The following is a 19,390-nucleotide window of genomic DNA, read 5'->3' as shown; positions in this document are numbered from 1 at the left end:
GTGGGTTGAGAAGAGAAAGGCCTACCCGTCAGTTAACTAGTTTTACAATGGGTTGGCATGGGAAAGACTACAGACCACACAGAGGAAATAAACACTACCTAAGCGTAAACTCACTGGTGCTACTCTGCACAAATCACATCCTCTTCAGGAGGAGGGAGGGAGGGGTTGCCGGGTGGGCCTTCCCAGGCAAGCCCATCCTTCTCCCAGACATAGCAGGAATGTTTCTTCCCATTTTCCATCTCACCAGTGTTCGCTTACACTGCTTGAAGGCCTCAAAGAAACTTGGGTGACCGCTGCTTATGCAACACACAGAAGTCGGGACTAAAAGCCTACTTTTCCTTATTTAAAATGACAGTAAATACATTTAATGCAGTACAGGGTAAAATGATCACTACAATTAAAAACAAAAAATATTTAATCCATCCATGCATTTTCCAAGATGCTTATCCTCACAAGGGTGCTGGAGCTTATCCCAGCTGACTGGGCAAATGGGAGACTACACCCTAATTTAATCCATTCTAGGGTAAAATTGTAACTACGATTAAAACAAAAAAAACATTAGGGATGAAATGTTCTCAATCTTACAGTTTGTTTTTTTCCAGATATTAAATCTAACTGTATAATCATTCTTGCAACATCACGGGGGAGATTATGGTACTTCAGAAAAACTCTGTACAGGTGGGGTGAAAAGGCACAAGCAGCAACCCCGAAAGGCCTCTTTTTCTTGCTGGCAGAGTCCTTCAATAGGTTTTAAGTGTCTGTGCCTTTTCCCGGAATTTTTTATGAAGAACAAATCTTCAAATCATATTCAGTATTCTCATCGATTGTTTATATTTGTTCCTCCAAAAAAATATTTTTGCTGGAACAACAATCTTGCTATACTAACAATAACATAACATGTCCATTGAGACACATTGCATTTATTTTTTTTGTTTATAGAATTAGACATTGGATACTGCCTATTAACAGTGATTTCCTTGCTGAATTCCAAAAATCTAATCTGGAACACAGGAACAGTCTGGCAATGCAGATATAGAAATATACAGGCCTGTGAAAACGTATTTCCCCCCTCCTGATTTTTGTTTTTTCCCCCATATCTATCACACATAAAAGGTTTCAAATCATCAAACCGAAATTAATATCACTCAGAGAGACAACCCAAGGAAACACAGAATTCAGTTTTCAAATGACATTTCATGAACTGCCCGAAAAAGTCACACCACAGCATCTCAATTGGATTTAAATCTAGACTTTGATGTGGGCACTCCAGAACTTTTTTTTTTTTTTTTTTTTTGAGCCAGAACTGGACTCACTTGTATGTTACGGATCGTTGACCCCCTGCATGGCCAAAGAGCACTTGAGTTTGAGGGCATGAATTGATGGCCGGACGTTCTCCTTACAGATTTTACACACAGTACACAGCAGAATTCATTGTTCCATCAATAACAGCAAGTTGTCCTGGCCTGAGGTATTAAACCAGCCTCAGAACACTCCCACCACTGTGCTTTACTATTGGCATAATGTTCTTTTTATCAAACTGTGTGCCATTTTTACACCAGACGCCAGAAGTTGTTGTTTGGCAAACGTGAGACGAGCCTTTGTATTCTTTGCTGACAGCAGGAGTTTTCACCTGGGAATTCTTCCCATGGATACCATTTTAGGCTAGTGTCTCTTATGTAGACTAATGAACATTGATCTTAACTGAGGCCAACAAGGCCTCCAGGTCTTTAAATGTTGTTTGAGCTTCTTTTGTGACCTCCTGGATGAGCTGTCGTCAGACTCTAGGAGTAGTTTTAATTGGTTGTTCACTCCTGGGAAGGTTGGCCATTGTTGCTATCTTCATTTGTGGAAAATGGCTCTGGCAGTGGTTTGCTGGAGCCCCAAAGTCTTGGAGATGGCATTATAACCTTTACCAGATTCACCTTTCCCAAACTTGTGGTTATTACTGATTTAACAAGGGGGGCAATTACATGTTTACGTAAGGTTAGAAAGGTTTGGATTTTTGTTGTGCCTAAATTAATTGAATTATTTGAAAACTGCATTTATTTGTCTTTGAGTGATATTAAAATTGTTTGATGATTTGAAACCTCTGTGTGATATACCTGAATAAAAAATTCATGAAAAAAAATTAGGAGGAGGCAAATACTTTTTCACGACACTGTTGAAGTGGCCAAGTAACTAACAAAGTAATCATGGGAATCGCTGTTTAAATTTTTTTTCCACTTAATGATACACTTAAATTTGGGGAATAGAATCCGGGGCAAGGGGTGCCTCTTGCGGCATCGATTAAATGCAATTCTTCAACAGGCATAGTGTGTTCAAAGTGAAGACTATGTCCTGCAATTCAATTCAGTCTACGGCACTATTTTAATCAGGCAATCAACGTACACCCCATATGTCCTATGCAACCCAGTTACAGCTGGCACAGTCTTGAGGAGACATTACTTCCACACTGAACGCTGCATTTCGGTGGTCCATTTCAGTCTTTGTACTCACCAGACCAGCCTGAGCAAACAGCAGCTGGACAGCTGTCTTGCAGGCTCCCCTCCAGCTGGATGGACACACTTGGTTGAGTACTTCGGTGACAGGGGAGTCATCCCTGGGGGTCAACCCATTTTGGCCCAACGCCTCTTTAATTAGCTGCAGCATGGTTTGCTGAGAGGGAACCAAACATTTATCTGTACCTACAAGACATCTTTTCAGGCGATAGTTTGAAAACATACCATTTTCAGTTTGAGGTTCTCTGCCGCCGACTCGTTGAAGGACACACCCTTGAGGAAATGCGAACCAATCTGCACGGGGATGGTGGGCAGCTCGCATTGGATAGGCTGAGAGGTGGTCTGCATCCGGCCTGCCTGTTGCGCCTCCGCCTCACCGCAGCAACCCTACGATAACAACAACAAAAAAAAACACACAGAGGTGCACTTCAGGATTCTGAGTAAGTGGCATCATTTGAAGTAGCATTTGCGAGAGATGGCACACCTGCAAAGCCGCCTCCACACATTTGGGGTTCAGATGGAAACCGGCCTTCAGTGCGTACTCACTATGGCCCAAGCTCTCCAGTGCTGCCTTGTACACCTACGGACAAGAGAGACAATCAAGCCAGTGCAACTTAATCAACGACTTGACAGATAGGTGGAAGGATAGGTGAGTGAAAAGACTGGATGATGGATGGGGGGGCTAGATGGATAGACATGGACAAATAGACGGACAGAGAGACATGTGGGTAGATGAATAGATGGATGCACAGGTGAATGGCCTTTTATTGTACAGACACAAATGCAATCAACCAGTCAACTCGTGGTTTGTTTTGAAGGTTACTGGTACATTTAACTATATTTTTTAAAATAAGAAATTGTAGCAAAGTTTTAACAAAAAGTAAAAACTGCATTTCAACAAAACGTTTTAAAAGCTCTTGGTCGTGCTATCTCTCCATTAAGACACAATTATTTTGTATTAGTAAAATAAATTGGAAAAGCATAATGCATGAAACATCCACCCATCAATTCTTTGTACCGCTGATTCTGCTCAGTTTCAGGCTATAGGCTGGAATCTTATTCCATCAGACCACCACTACTAGTGGCACCATTTCAACCAATTATGAGTGCGTTAAACGCCCAAAGGATGACCAAAAAAAAGGTATACCTGTAAAGCACTGTCGATCTTCATGTTGAGCTCCTTCAACTGATGCTCGGGGATGTTGGTATTGTGTGAGCAGAAGAGCTGCTGGACCTGGAGGCCTGCCAGGCACCCATCACGACCCCTCTCCCGCAGTCTCGCCGTAGCCTGAGGGTGACAAAAATGTTGATGCACCAGGTCCAAAAGTACCACAAGAGATCCATTTCCATGAAGTTATTTGTTTCCATATTTTGTTTATTTGTTTTGTTTTTTTACAGACACTCCTAGAATCTACAACTTAGGAGTCCAATTTTTCAGATGTTGAAACATGAATGTGGGAGTCCTGGCTATGTCCCTCCATCCTATACAAAACCAAGAGCCCCCCACACTCAGACACTATGCAAAGCAGAGCTCTCTGCTTCAGTGTATACAAACAAGGCATAAAAAAGGACCAGAGGGACTGATTAGCTGGAGAACGGTTGAGCTCCGGTTACAATAGGGCCTCTCCCTTATTTGGTGTTAGTTAAGAATTGTGATATGAACCAGGGGTTCTCAAACCTTTTGGGTAAAGGAACTACATATGGGGGAAGAAAATGAACATGAATAAATAGTGCCTTGAAAAAGTATTGGGCTCCTGATCAAATTCTTATTTTTGCAACGTTTCCCCAGTTTGTTTTATATCAAACAAATGTAAATATCACACAAAAGATCAACAAAAGATGCAACAAAATGACACAATCCAAACAAATACCAGAATAGACGTGAAATAAAGAAATTTGCATCTATCAGTCTCGAAAGATTTAAAGGCATTTCTAAAACGTTACGATTCCAGTGAACCGTTGGGAGAGCCATTAACCTCAAATGGAGAAATTATGGAGCCGTGGTGAATCTCCCCAGGAGTGGCCGGCCGACAAATGTTACACCCAGAGAATATCAATGACTCATCCAGGAGGCCACAAAGGAACTCACTTTTGGGAGAATATTATATGGACTGATATAATGAAAGTTGAGCTGTAGAGTGTCTCGTTAAATCTGGTGGAAATGTCGCCCAGCATTTCAGAAAAAGATCCTCTTACCAATACTCAAAACGTGGTAATGCTGTGATAGTCTTGGGCTGCTTTGCTTCAGAGGACCTGGACAACTTATGATTGATCGAACCGTGAATTCTGCTCAGAAAATCCGGAAGACGACGTTCAGCCATCAGTTTGTGACCTCAAGCTGAAGTGCATTTATTTGGGTTCTGCAACAGCATAGTGATCCAAAATACACCACCAAGTTCAGTTGTGAATGGTTTAAGAAATTAAAATAAAGATGTTTGAAGTGAGCAAGTCAAACTCCAGACTTAAATCCAACTGAAATACAGTGGCATGACCTTAGAAAGAGGACTTTTAGGCTCGAAAACCGTCTTTTTTTGCTGAATTCAAACTATTCCGCAAGGAAGAATGGGACAAAATATCTCCACAGAGATGTGAAAGACTTATTTGCCAGTTATAGAAAATGCTTGATTTCAATTCTTGCTCCTTGGGATGGTCGACTGGTTATTTGGTTTAAGGGGTCATTGCTTATTCCAGAGGACCAGATAACTGAGGATTTTTTTACTTTTAATAAATGAAAACACTTAAAGAGTATTTTTAGTTAACTAGTGGAATATTTAACACTCCTAAAGCGGGGAAACTATACAAAAATTACACTTTTCACGATCGGGATTTCTGTGGACAATCACCGATCGAGTTTAAAAATTACATTTAAAAAAAATTCTGATCACAAGATGGTGCTATTTGTCTATTTAAATAAATGACATGTTCATTTACTGTATGGTTCATCTATTTATGCCAAGGAAGCATCGTGACAAAGAACCAATGAATGGTCTTTATTAGATGGCAGGAAGTACATACGTACAGTAATTAACGTATTTACGATTTGTGACATTTGTTGGTTTGCCGTGCGATTTTTCAATTCTAAAATATGTTTATACATATATAAATACATACATATATATATATATATATATATATATATATATATATATATACACACACATATAAACACACACACATTGATAAAGCGAAAGGGAGACAATAAATTACAGCTTTCATCTTCACAATCTATGATGGCATACCTCAGCTGCTCCTTTCCAAGAGCGGGAGGCTTCCTCCAGCTCCGTGAGCGGCCCGAGCTCGGCGCTTTGGGACCGAGCGTTGGCTGAGCGCTCCTGTGCCTGTGCCAGAGCTTCAGCCAAGCAGGACTGAGCCACTGGCTGGACCTTCTGCAGGGTCTGCGAAAGGAACTGGAAGTGAACCTGCAACACTGTCAAGAAGCACCGGCCCAGGACCTGGAAAGGAAGAACAGAATTATAGTTAACCAGTGAGTTTGAAAAGATTTTTCATTAAAACTGTTAGCATTTAAGGTCTGCACGTTAACAAAACTCTACACTTCTGTTTGATACATCTCATTAGATTACACATCCAGATATCCTTAGTGGCACCGACAAACACAGAACATAAGATGGGATGCAAAAAGTTTGCGATGGAAGTCGTCTCCACATCGTGGAACCTTCGGTAACTGTGCGCCACTCGATAGAAGAACTGACACATTCAATACGGCAGATGCACTGACGTATTCATAGCAATAGCAAACATGTTCATTCATAAAGTTAGAAAAAGTGGTGGACAATGTCTTTGGTTGCCGCGGTCTCTGGCACATTGGGAATGAATTTCTGAGACTGCATGACGTCACAAATGGAAGCAGTTTGGCCAATAAAATAAGCGGACAAAACATTTTGCACACTTTTCCGAGGGTGTTATTCTGAACCAAGTGGAGGAGAGCCCAGCAATGAACCTTTTCCAAACACATTGAGTTTCTATTTTCCAATAAATTGTTAAAGTTTCTATCAAGCATAATCAGTGACGTTTAACCTCGACACTAATAAAATAAGTTTGTCAATCAAAGTTTGTACAGCTATACCCAGGAAACATCTTTTCTTTGTTATCTTTTCCTCACGTCTAACAGAACATTTTAACTGTGTCCGATGGGCATTTTTGCCAAAAAAAAACCTTTTCGCATATTTGGGATGGAATACTGTTTCTACGGTGCCTTAGTAAACATGAAATAGGAATTAATATCGTCCACACATTCCTGAGCTCCACGTTTCTGCCTGATATTAAGCCATTCGGCATCACACGCTTATCTACACCACGAGTAAAGATCTCACCCTACCAATCTGCTCCCTCGCCACCACTGTCAAAATAAACACTTGCACTCTCACAAGTTGGTCTTTTACATGGAGTCAACCACTCAAAGGAAAGGGCGTAGTCTAAACCAAAAATGGATAAAGCCGATACAAAACTGGGTCAAACAGAAGTAGCTGTCAGAGGGGGTTTATGGACACTTGTATAACAAAACCAAGGGTTCCCCACCCACCAATGAACTACTACTACTACAGTGGGTCAAAAAAGTATTAAGTAGGCCAACAATTGTCCAAGTTCTCCTACTTAAAAAGATGAATTAGGCCTGTAATTTTCACAATGGGTATACATCACCTATGAGAGTGAAAAAATAGTATGAGTTTGTAAATCTAATTAAATCATTGGTTAATTAATGCATCCTAAATACAAAATTACAAAAATATACACATTCAAGTTTTAATAATTGCAAAATTAATTTAAATTAATTATATATTATAACATTAAAAATCTATTCAAATACACTAATAAATTGCATTATTATACATACATCAATATCACAGCATTACTAACCTGAGAATTACATTTCAACCTTTTAGTATTAAAACTTGTGACCATATCTTCTCACTTCCATTGTCCCTGCTCTAGCTTTGTGTTTTTTTATTGTTGTCTACATCCTACATCCAATCAGTGGCTTTACGTAGTAATGACATTGGCAGATAGCCAAAGAGTATCACATTTATAAGTGGCCGAATTGGAATCTGGAGATTTAAATTTGATGCATTTTTTGTTTTTCTTCTATTTATGTTGCCAGGAACCACATACCAAATGTGACACACAATTGGAACTGTGAAACCTGAAATATGCAGTAAATACAGCCTTGTTCCAATCATGCAACAACATACTGAAGGATACACAACATAGGAAGTCATTGCTTCTAATGAAGATCTCATGAACCCCTTAAGGATCCAGTGGGAATAAAGCATGCAAGGCAGACAGAGAACAGACGAGCGCAAAAGACACATGGCCTGACAATGAAGTTAGTGCTCATTACATACAACCACAACAAGCATACGTCATCTTTGGAACAACTGCTTGACAGTATGACAAGCAAATTTTACAAAGTCTTACACGACAAGTAGGGGGGAAAAAAGAAGACATGCACAGCTACAGATAATGGTAAACATGTGATTGGCTGAACGGTATCTCACAGTCATGGAAAATATGAGAAGATGAAGGGGGGAGCCTTAAGTCCAAAAAAGGTGAATCATGCAGTCAAGTATGTATGTGTGCATGTACAATTCTATTTTCATGAGAACAACTGCAGCATCGATGCTGTGGATGATTGTAATGTATGAAATCTCGAGCTTCTTTAGGGAGTGAGTCTTTGAAATCATCACCAGAGGGCAACCTTGAATGCAGCGCCAAAATAACTCTTATTGACAGCAAAACTTTATGAAACTTCAATTTGTTGTTTCTGGTGTTTTTTGTCAGGTGTTCGGTTTTGGCCACAGTTGAGTTTGGACTCTGATTGATTGAGGTTCTGGACGGGTGTCTTTTATACTGACGAGTTAAAATGGGTGCCATTAATACAGCTGCTTAAAGAAGTGACAGGTGTGTGAGAGCCAGAAATCTTGGTTGTTTGTAGGTGACCAAAGACTTATTTTTGGCCATAACTTGCTAATAGATTATTTAAAAATCTATAATTTTCTGGATTTTTTTTCCTCATTTGTTTCTCAAAGGTAAGGTATACCCATGATGAAATTACAGGTCTCAACTTAAGTGGGAGAACTTGCACAGTTGGTGACTGACTAAATACTTTTTTACCCCTTTGTAAAAGGACAATGGCAATATCCAGCATGACTGAGTTTGTGATTGCCTTCCTCTGCTGAAACGTGATAAATTGCCCAGCCCTGACTTGTTACAATGCAGAAAAAAAGTGACAATGACCATGGAACAAGAAATTGATAACACGGTTAAAAGAAGTGGTGGAATGGTGGAGCAGTTGTAGAGCTTTGGCCTCTCAGTTCTGAGGTCCGGGGTTCAAATCCCGGCCCCACCTGTGTGGAGTTTGTATGTTCTCCCTGTGCCTGCGTGGGTTTTCTCCGGGCACTCCGATTTATTGGAGACTCTAAATGGTGTATAGGTGTGATTGTTAGTGCGACCGTTGTCTGTCCCCATGTGCCCTGCAATTGGCTGGCAACCAGTTCAGGGTGTACCCCGCCTCCTGCCCAACAATACTTGGGATAGGCTGCATGCTGCAAACAAGTTCCCTGCACAGTAGCAAAGATGATCTGATGTTATGCAAAACATGGCTAAATGCAACTAATTAGCTCAGATCCTATTGTTCACAAAATACGATTCCATAGTGCATGAATGACATCAACTCCATTCCTAATCAAAACATGTTCCCAGTTATATTATAGCCAAGAAAAGCGTCAAAATCTGAGAAACATCCTGCTCCCCCTCCTTAGTGATGTGTGTGTACATGTCCCTACTTGATGGCGTGTAATATACTAAATGTACTTTGTTTCATGTAGATTGAACAAATAAAGGCGAATGTCAGCAAACAGACGCCTTCTGCAGTTGAGAATACAAACACCAAAAATATGGTTAGTGCTGTGTAGACTTGGGTGCAAAATGTGCTTTGCTTGACTTTAAATTTTAGGATGTAAAAGAAGAATAAGGAGGTTAGTGCAGTCTGACAAAAAAAAAAAAAAGGCATATAAAGCCGCGCATACCACAAGTACCTCAACTCACTATGGTATTTGCTTTTTTCTTTTTCCTTTTTTTGAAAAGCTCATCGGACAAACTGCTGCCAGACTGCATTCTTCTCTCAGACAGAGAAAAAGAAAAAAAAATATTGTTCAGTCACAAATACCCTTTGTTAAGTGAAGTACTGGATGAGCAGCTATTAAATTTTTTTTTTTTTCCTTTTCCTTCCATACCACGGTCAGTACCAAGTCTTTGAAGGGCTACTAACCTCATGTTTTTTTTTTTTTTTTATGCATGTGTGATTCACTTTGCAAACAAGACATTGGGCATGAGCCTTGAACAACAAAAGCACCATATTAAAGCCAGTGTGCAGTATCAAGTTATATCACGGGTTTGTTTTTCTGCTTAAACAAAGCCACCCCTATCCCCATAGCCAGACAGCCTACCTGTGCCAAGGCATGTGGTCAAAACCTTTGCAGACTCACACTTACTTTAACAGCCTTGGGTGCATATCTGGACACTGCAGAAAGTCACGTTTTTACCAACTCTGGTGCACAAGTTGCATTCACAGTAAGAGTGTAGCGACCGCACTGCCCACAAACCATAATTGTCAGAGGAAAACTATGATTTAAATGTCATCCAACTGTGGATGTAGGTCAGATCTGTCATAATGCTACGAGTCGTGAACAAACCTCACTAGACTTCATTCCAGCCAGCATCTAAGGACAGTGCCAAGAGACGAATATTTACTGGATGTTAAATCTGCAAAAATTTAAACAATTGGATTTTCTTTGTCAATATAGGGCGCTGTGTGATTAACGGAGGTGAGGTGCTGTTAGTGTTGTGTTCAATGGGTATACAGTACATGGAACTAATGTTGAAAAAGTGTGTGTGATCAGGGCAAGCAGACCCACTGTTGACACAGAGGAAGTAAATTCAAAAGAGAGTGTGACATTGTGTAGAACTGAGGATTTTTCACACCTGTTTCAGGTTCTCACACCATGCTAATACAGGGTGGAGACCTAGTGCTTGAAAACACTGATTCATTAAGTCATCTATCGGACAAGCGTGTCCAGGTCTCGCGGCATTTTGGCTGAGAAGCTATCAGAGCTAAAAAGCAACACCGATGACCAAGTATCTAATAGTTGAGTCACATGAAGGACTATCACCACATCATTGTAAATGTGTAAAACCAATTTCATTGTCCAGTACTGTATATGTTGTTTACAGTTAGTAAGGCACGGAACCATTCATTTTTTCATTCATTCGTTATCAGTAGTGCTTATCCTCACTGGGGGCCTGGGCCTGGAGTGGGTTTCGTCGCCAGCCAATCACAGGGGACATATAAACAACCAACCACATGTAATGTAGACTCTTCAATTAACCAACCATGCATCCAGTAATCTCAACCACGGAGAGAAAAATGCAAACTCCACACAGGCAAGGCAGGATTTGAACCAAGGTCCTCAAACTGTTCGCCAGATGTGCTAACAAGTTGTCCACAATGCCGCTCTATGTGGTAGACAACAATGTGCCAATTTCTTATTCAAAAAGAAACAGGGCATCAAATTCTATCTGGACTGAAAACTGTGGAGCATTGAATACAGTGGAACCCTGCTATTCACATAGGCTAGGGACCCGGCCAGATCAAAACCAAAACTCATGGATAATTGATGCCCAGGATTCTAGAAAAAAAAAATATTTAAATGGACTTAAATTCATGAATAAATTTGAGACAAACCACCAATCTTTTCTCTGGGGCTTGTTCTCCAGACAAGTTGGGGGGGAACCTCAGCAAATTGGGCGACTTTGCTTGTGCCGGAACACAAGTATGCAGGGGTCGAACTAATCTGCAGCATGCAGAGCGAAGACACAGGTAAAATAACGTAATCTTATATGGTTGTCATTTCTCGCCGCAATTGACCCCTCCGTACAGGGCACTTAACCACGCCTCCTAAAGTTACGTCACGCCATACACCCCAAGATGCAAACCACTTATCACAAAAAACAATCTGAAGGCCAGATTGGATTTTCCAAAAAAGTACAATTTGGAACAAAGTTTTATGGACCAATGAGAACTATATTAACTGCTACCAAAGTGGTGGAAAGTCCAAAGCATGGAGAAAAAGGATTATGATCCAAAACACAGGCTGATTTGTAAAGTATGGTGCAGGTAATGTCATGGCTTGGCTTTGCATGGCTGCTTCTAGAACAGGCTCACTAATAGTTATTAATGATGTAACTCATAATGGTAGCAGGAGAATGAATTATGAAGTCTTCAACACCACTTTGTCTGGCAATCTACAGAAAAATAAATCCAAAGTAATCAGGTGAAGCTTAATCATGCAACAAGACAATCACACCAAACACACTGCCAACACAAAGTATTTCATCAGAGAGAAACAGTGGAAGGTCAGACATGCCAAGTCAATTACCGGACTTTAACCCAATAGAGCATACAATTCACCTCCTGAAGAGGAGACTGAAGGGAGAAAACCCAAGAAATAAGGCCATATTTTATATGGCGTAGGTCCTCTGACCAAATAAATTGAGGCAAGATCATTATTTGAGGAAACAATGTCCTCCCGCAATTTCTAAATTCACCTGTCCTTTTTTTGTAGAAAAGATTTACTTGTACATTTGGATGGAAATTCCTGGCAAAGCGTGAAAACCTGCGGTTTATAGCTGGGTATACTACTTATTGTAATGTACTTGCATGTGGGAAAGGAGGGCCATAGCAGCCGATTAACTTTTCAGACACTTATGCAACACTAGAAGAAAAGAAACTAATACAATGAGCACACACACTTGGGAGCTGTCGGCCACAGTTACTGCCAGGACACAGACTGACACACGTACTCACTCACTCAGACTTGCTGTCAGACGCCACCCTTTCCCATTTCTGAAAGAGATGTGTCCAACACCCAGACGGCACAATGTATAATTTATATACATTTTACGTTTGGGAGTTTTTGGGTGTTCAAAATACTGTCTTCCAGTGTTTAAAACATGTTTGAATTAAATCTATTTAAAGTTTGTGGGGAGTTTTTTTTAAAGTTAGTGTTTTTTTTCCAATCACATCTTTTCACCTTTTGCAGGTGTGTCTGGAATGCATACCCCACGATGGACAGGCATTCACTGTATATATTCTGTGAGGTTTTTTTAAAATGTAATGTGCATTCTTTGGTCCTAACGTAGGGAAACAATGCTCTTACCTTAAACTACTCACGGGTCATGCATCAACAAAACCATGAGCTCATGGAAAGCAAAGCAATGATATGATATAAACTGCAAAGACAATTTCTGTTTGTGTGTGATGACCCACTTCAACATCTTGCAAGTTCAAGTCATTCTGATCTTTAAAGTTGGCAGCCCCAGCGCTCAACTCCATCAGCATCTTGGCAATTTCCGGCTTGATGGCCGCAGTCAACCGGCTGGCCGCCTCCATGACATGTTCCTGCACGTCCTTCAGTTGCATAGCCGCTTTGGAGTAGTGAGAGTTCCTGAACACACTGCTGAACAGGTCGGTGAGGAAGGCGCTGGCCCGGCAAAACACGTTGAGGGCATCCAAGTACTTAGAGATGCCTTGCTGGATGTCAGCTACCGCAGTGGAAGAGGAGGCGGCAGACTGGTGGCAGCCATCGGGCACACCCAGGGAGAGGTGGCCGAGCAGGAGGCGGCCAGTGAGACGCTAAGGGCTCTGTTCAACTCAGGCATCTGGTACTGCTGGTGCTGGACTTTCTTTTGGCCCGCCGGGCCTGCGGCGTGTAGTCCATATTATTTGTCTCCATTTTAATATGCACAGCTCCTATCATTCCTTGGTGCACCTTCACCGGTTCTCTCTAGTTTACACACCTTATTTAAATCCTTTCAAACGCACAAGGAAATACTCTATCCCCTCTGACTCAATCTTTTGCCGCTTGCTTCCCTCCTTCCTCTGCCTTTCACCAGGCTTTCTCCAAGTATGAGGGCCGGGGCCTAATATAATCGGATGCAGGCCATAGCCCATGAGAAATATGCATGACTCCCAGAGGATCATGCTACGCCATAAACAGATTAGAGCATCTGTTGTAGTCCCTTTAGAAGAGGGTCGGGGCACCCCTCTGGTTTGTGATTTTCCGCAAAAGTCCATCAAAAGGGATCGTGGACCTTTGTTCGGAGCGGCGGAGAAGGGCCCGTCCCCCGCCGTTCCCAACTTCCCGAACAGGATTTGTGGGACAAATGTTTCAACTTTCTCCCCCCCAAAAGGTGCATATTTCACCTTGTCCTTCATGTTTGTATCCATATTTTATGGAATCAATTTTTCAGTTTTCCTTACCAACTACAGTAGCTGATTTTGTTGCTTCCAATCATTTTTGTTGTTCAGATAAACCCATCAGTTTTCTAAAGTGCTTTTCTCAAACCCAGTCCACGTAAAATCCATGGGGACACTTATTTGTTGGATACCCGTTGACTTTTTTTTGGTCTCAATTTTAAGACTTCTATTGTCGGACTCTAGGGAATAACAGCAGTTGTATTTGCTTAAAATCACTCAATTCGCCGCAAATGTGTTACTTGAGCTGCCTTGTCTCTCAGCACATCAAATCCAACTTCCAATAACTTTCATTTGTGTCCCCCCAGCCAAAACACCCACTGTAATTTGTTACTGAATATATGCCTATGACAGGATTGTATTCTTACCCGTTTGAGACATCACTGGTCAGCTCCATCCATCGATGAAGACTTTAGCTCCTCTCTGGTTTCAACAAAACTTGCAGCAGTGACGTTTGACAATCCACTTAAATTTATTTTTGCGCTCATTAATTTCTCCAGATGCAATGCAATCGCGCTTTTTAATTTTTCCATTTTTGGAAGATATTTCTTTATGTAAATAAAATTACATTTTTATTTCATACATATTAATACATGACTAGCAAACAAATATTTTAAAAAAAGTATATATTTACACTTGAGTATTTTTGCTCAAATTAAAAAAGTGGTATAAACCTGGATAGCAGGGTTTGGTCGGTGGTCAGCAATAGGCGGGGGTCCCCACCGCATACGCCCCACTGATTGGAACCAGAGTTTCGGGTGGACGTACCATGCACCCTCCTTCCCCACGGGACACAGGGGCAATGCCCCCAAATCCTGGTGGGAAAGCATTCATTCTTTGCCAACAGCAAAGGTAGAGAGCAGGAACAGGTCCATTTGGAGGACCAAACGGACAAGACGGCGTCATTGGAAACCGCGCTCCCACGAACCCACAAAGGAAAGGCGTTAACCACAAACCAACATATTGCCAAAATATTAAGACAATAAAAAGGCACCTTACCTTGACCACGTTGGCTGGCCTATTCTTCTTTCATTGAACACGTCGGCTCCAACAAAAGGAACAATTTCGAAGCTGCTTCCACTCACAAAAGTCAATTGTGGACTTCTCTCTGCAATTCACGTGCCAATGCTCGACTCTTACTCCTCACAAATGGTCATTTTCCTTCTCTCTTGCCACAGGTGTCCATTCCTTGGCTCGGACACAAACCGCAACGACGCATTGAGTGAAGTCGTGGTTGACGCGCGTTGAGTGGCCCGCCTACGCGACGTGCGCACCTGCACCAGATGACAGCTCCGCCCAGGAAAAAAAAAAAAAAAAAACAAGTAGACCAATGAAATGTTGGAACACTGGACAAGTACACGGAAAAGGGCAAGTTCACTTCAAATTCAAATCAGGGTTCCACTGGGTTTTTGTTTTTTTTTTCCTCTCCCTCTTTGGGCTTCCTTTGCTATTTTGTGCCCCCCCCCCCATCTTTATATATATAGAGAGAGGTGTAATTAGTCGTTTTTTTTATTTATTTAGTAAGGTTATTTTGCGTTATTTTTTTAATCAAACCCCTCTCTCAATTCTCACAAGCACACACAAACTATAACTAGAAAAAAGGGTTAAATGCGATGCAGATTTTGGCGTCCCTCCACTACCTGGAAAACTCGTGATTGGCCAACTTCCTTTAGCGTCCCAGTGAGGTCAAGTGAGAGTACTTGGGGGAAAGGTTGTTGAATATTTTTCATTTACAAGGGACAATACTTATTTCTGACACAAAATTGTTTGGGGTCTCTCCACGCAAGGGGAATCTTTCATTTGAATGATATTTTCAAGTACATTTAGATAAATATTCCCCCAAAAGTTTGGATCCTGCAGCTACAATTTTTCCACAGTCGGTTTGCATTTTTTCTCATGTATAATTTTGTGTTTATAAGTCCGGGTATTTTGAACTCTTTGCACAATGCACTGCAACAATCAGTTTTGCAATATGGTTTGCTCCATACTGGACAGATTGACACATAATACACACACCGCGCTTTGAAGCATTCGACACACACGCCTGTCATGCAATTGTCCTGGTAAAAAAGGCAGCCAGTTTATGACAGAAGGCTCCCTATTGAAGTAAACATTTAATTCAAGATCAATGACAATGTGATAGGCAGCTGGTAAAGCGTTGGCCTCACAGTTCTGAGGTCTCGGGTTCAATCCCGGACCCGCCTGTGCGGAGTTTGAGTGTTCTTCTCGTGCCTGCGTGGGTTTCCTCCCAAATCCCCAAAACACGCGACATCAATTGGACACTAAATTGCCCCGAGCTGTGATTGTGAGTGCGGCTGTTTGTCTCGATGTGCCCTGCGATCGGCTGGCAACTAGTTCAGGGTGCTACCGCCCTACCTCCTTCCCGTTGACAGCTGGGATAGGCTCCAGCACTCCCTGGGACCCTTGTGAGGATAAGCGGCAAAGAAAATGGATGGATGGATAGGATAGGATAAGGGCATGGTCACCAATCTTGAGCGTGCCCTTCGCAATTTTTCTTGATTGGAGGCCTGGAAGCGCGCAGGAGTCACGCGGTCGGACAGCTCAGCCGCTCCTGGGCCTCGCAGGCCCCCCAACCCAACCCTAACTCGAAGTGACGTCACCGAACTGGAAGCTGTTCCAAAACGCACGGGAGGTACACATACGGACCTCACGGGCCCTGCGGCACAGTGACGCCAAGCAGAAGTATATTCTTTTTAATTACAGGAAGTCTTGTTTTAACAAGATGTACTGTTTCATTGTTTATTGTGTCGTTGTGACAGGAATTGACGTCACGCACACCCCACGCCGTTGGGTCATGCGGAGGGACCACTGATCTAAAAAAATAAAGACTGGATAGCGATGCAACCAATAGGGCGATGTGTCGATTGGTTGAACCCAGTTGGCCGCCATCTTGGTGCTCCCTAAACGTGTGGAAAACATAGTTTACAGGTTGGATCATGGTGGGGGTTTTCTCGAAGTTTGGCAAGTAGAATTAAAACTGGTCACGTGAGCTTGACATTGTTTTGGTTCTTGTAACATGAAGGTTTTTTAATTCAACTCGGCAAGCCCAAAAAAATAGCAAAGTGCAAAGGAAAGACGTAGAACACGGTGACTACCAAGAAACCATGCATATTACCGAGGGCCCGATTTCCGTGACATGTTAACTTTTCCCAAAATACGCTGTAAAGCCCCACCATCATAAAATAGCAAAAAAAAATTAAGCATTTTTGTCATAATAAAATTACATTTTAAGTCAATCAGTTAGACATATTTATGGAAATAAGGACTCCAAATGGGAAAAACATGCTAAATGCATTGTTATTGTTTCTCTTCTCTTCTTCTCCTCTTACTTTTTTGTGCCCATGCTTGATAAAGACTCAAAAATCGAAACGTCGCAAGGAGCGCCCCTTTTCCATCTTTTTTTTTTTCCTTATTAGGAAGCTTTTTTTACATTTTCTTCGATCTTTTTGCACGCAATACTCATGGTGACCGCCAGAGGGAAATCTACCTCTCGCTGCTCGTCATCTTTCTGCGTCATCTCACTCATATTGCAGTGCCGCTACACCACAACAGACACACACCGCACCTGGATCACAGTCAACAACAATCAACAACATTTACACATCCAAACCGGACACAACAGATGCGCAGCCAAATATCATTTACACACACATGCACACGTGCACACTTGCACACGCAGATTAACCTTAACCCCCCCCTCCAAAAAAAAATTAATAAATAAATCCTGTTTTCTCCACTCCAAACGGTGAACCCAACCAGTCTCAAACAAAGAACGACATAAGCAGAATACAACTAAACCAAAACAAACCCTAACGAAACTTATGTTAAAGTTGGAAAACAAAAATACAACTTTAACACACGTAAAAAAAGGAAAAAAATAATTAGATTCCAGAAGCAAAGCTCAATAACAAAAGCACAAAGAAAAAAAAAATCAAAAGGACAAAAATAACAACACTCAAAATCCAGCCAGGCTATGAGGCGGGGGATGATGAATGGACAGTTGTCCGCTATGGGCGTCGACGTTCCCATCCCGACTCCAATAATACTTCCGGGCACAACAACTGGCGTCAACCGTCTCAGCACCAGGGAGGGCGGGCATGGCGGGGAAAGAACCGTGCATCTACCTCCTCTCAATAGTACGAGAGACCCTTACCTCAACCTTAAATCCACTTCCCTTTTTTTCCTGATTTTCTTTCTTTAATCCCCATCCCTATCTTTATTTATAATTTGGAGGTTGGTCGGAACGTGTAATTTGGAACATCGGTGTATACAAATTCTAAAAGCATAGTCACTTCCTTCAAATTCCTGCACTTGTCTTTTTTGTTTTAAATGTCTCATGGACATCGAGGGGGCAACACAAACCCTTGCATCCAGTTAACTGCCCCCAGATATTTGTTACAATTTTGTTTGAATTTGGCATGCAATTGAGTGGATGTTGAGGAATATTTCGAGATTAACGGAATTTTTTTTTTTTTTTTCTGTTGAGGAAATCTTCCAAGCAACATCACAGAAATGTTCTACCATAGCCACGCTTTCATAAGGCTTTGAATAGAATGTTAACTGCCTAAATGGAAGTCTGCTTCCTGACTGCAGATTGGTTGGAAACAGACGAGTTGCGATCTGACTACTCCCCTGAACATGTTCGACGGATGGAAGCTCATCCGGTGTACGAGCGTACGTGTGTGTGTGTGTGTGTGTTATTTTGAAATATACTTTAAATGTCCAATTTGGAGTTGTGCTGGAATTTCAGCCCTTTATAAACAGTATCTAGGAAGTTAATTGAATTGAGTTTTTTTCTTTTTTTCTGCTTTAAATTGAATTGAGGGATCATGCAAGTTTAGCATTGCAACAAATTGATCAAATTCTTGTTCAGTATGTGTCCAAATAGCCAAAATAGAATCTAAGTAACGGAAATAGCACGCTGGTCTGTCATTGCATTTCTTAAGTACCTCTTCTTCCCAATTGGCCATGAAGATATTTGTACATGCTGGTGCAAACTTCTTACCCATCGCAGTCCCCTTGATGTGCAGGGAGCATTCGTCATTAAAGACAAAATCATTCCTGGTCAGGTTGATTTTCAGTAGTTTCAGGAGTTCTGTGTCTGGACGCCCAGCGACCGGGTACCTGTCAAATAGCTTTCTAACGGCTTGCATTCCTGTCTCAGTGGGTATGTTAGTGTTCAAGCTTTCAACCTCCATGCTGAAGAAGAAGAAGAAGTTCTCTTGGATCTGCACATTTTTGACCATGTCTACAATTTTGGTAGGAATCTTTAATGTAGGACACGTGTTTTGACGGTGAGTTCAAGTTAGGGTTTAGGCTTAGGCCGTGCTCGGTCGACAGGCGCATCGACACATTTAGCACCCCTGATTTATGTATGCGGATCTTTTGTTACATTCTGAGAGGATTATGCCCCCCCCCCCCTACACACACCTACCTGTCATTCGGAACCCACGAAGCTCTCGTCCTTTGCACCTGTGCAAGCAATTTTTCACGACGAACCTGGTTTTTTGGAAACGTATTAAGAGTCAATCCATCGTCCCGA

The 19,390-nt window shown here is 41.6% G+C and overlaps 1 protein-coding gene and 1 long non-coding RNA gene across 2 annotated transcripts; both read right to left on the bottom strand.

Annotated features, from left to right (window-relative positions):
• Window positions 1–1,032: 1,032 nt before the first annotated feature.
• On the bottom strand, window positions 1,033–13,554 carry LOC133503476 (granule associated Rac and RHOG effector protein 1-like). Its single transcript, XM_061825154.1, is given in 8 exon segments — window positions 1,033–2,655; window positions 2,724–2,885; window positions 2,983–3,078; window positions 3,646–3,786; window positions 5,738–5,950; window positions 12,841–13,175; window positions 13,178–13,273; window positions 13,464–13,554. Coding segments are annotated over 8 exon segments (1,389 nt in total). The 3' UTR covers window positions 1,033–2,400.
• Window positions 13,555–13,761: 207 nt separating this feature from the next.
• LOC133503818 (uncharacterized) lies at window positions 13,762–15,087 on the bottom strand. The gene is made up of 3 exons (XR_009795843.1): window positions 14,827–15,087; window positions 14,502–14,642; window positions 13,762–14,250 (listed from the first exon to the last, which is right to left on the bottom strand). It is a non-coding gene; the product is annotated as an uncharacterized LOC133503818 (long non-coding RNA).
• Between the last annotated feature and the right edge of the window lie 4,303 nt (window positions 15,088–19,390).

This window comes from Syngnathoides biaculeatus, chromosome 7 (assembly GCF_019802595.1).
Source record: "Syngnathoides biaculeatus isolate LvHL_M chromosome 7, ASM1980259v1, whole genome shotgun sequence".
Lineage (NCBI taxonomy): Eukaryota > Metazoa > Chordata > Actinopteri > Syngnathiformes > Syngnathidae > Syngnathoides > Syngnathoides biaculeatus.
Note: the sequence above shows the minus strand (reverse complement) of the source record. Positions and strands in the feature narration are given on the sequence as shown.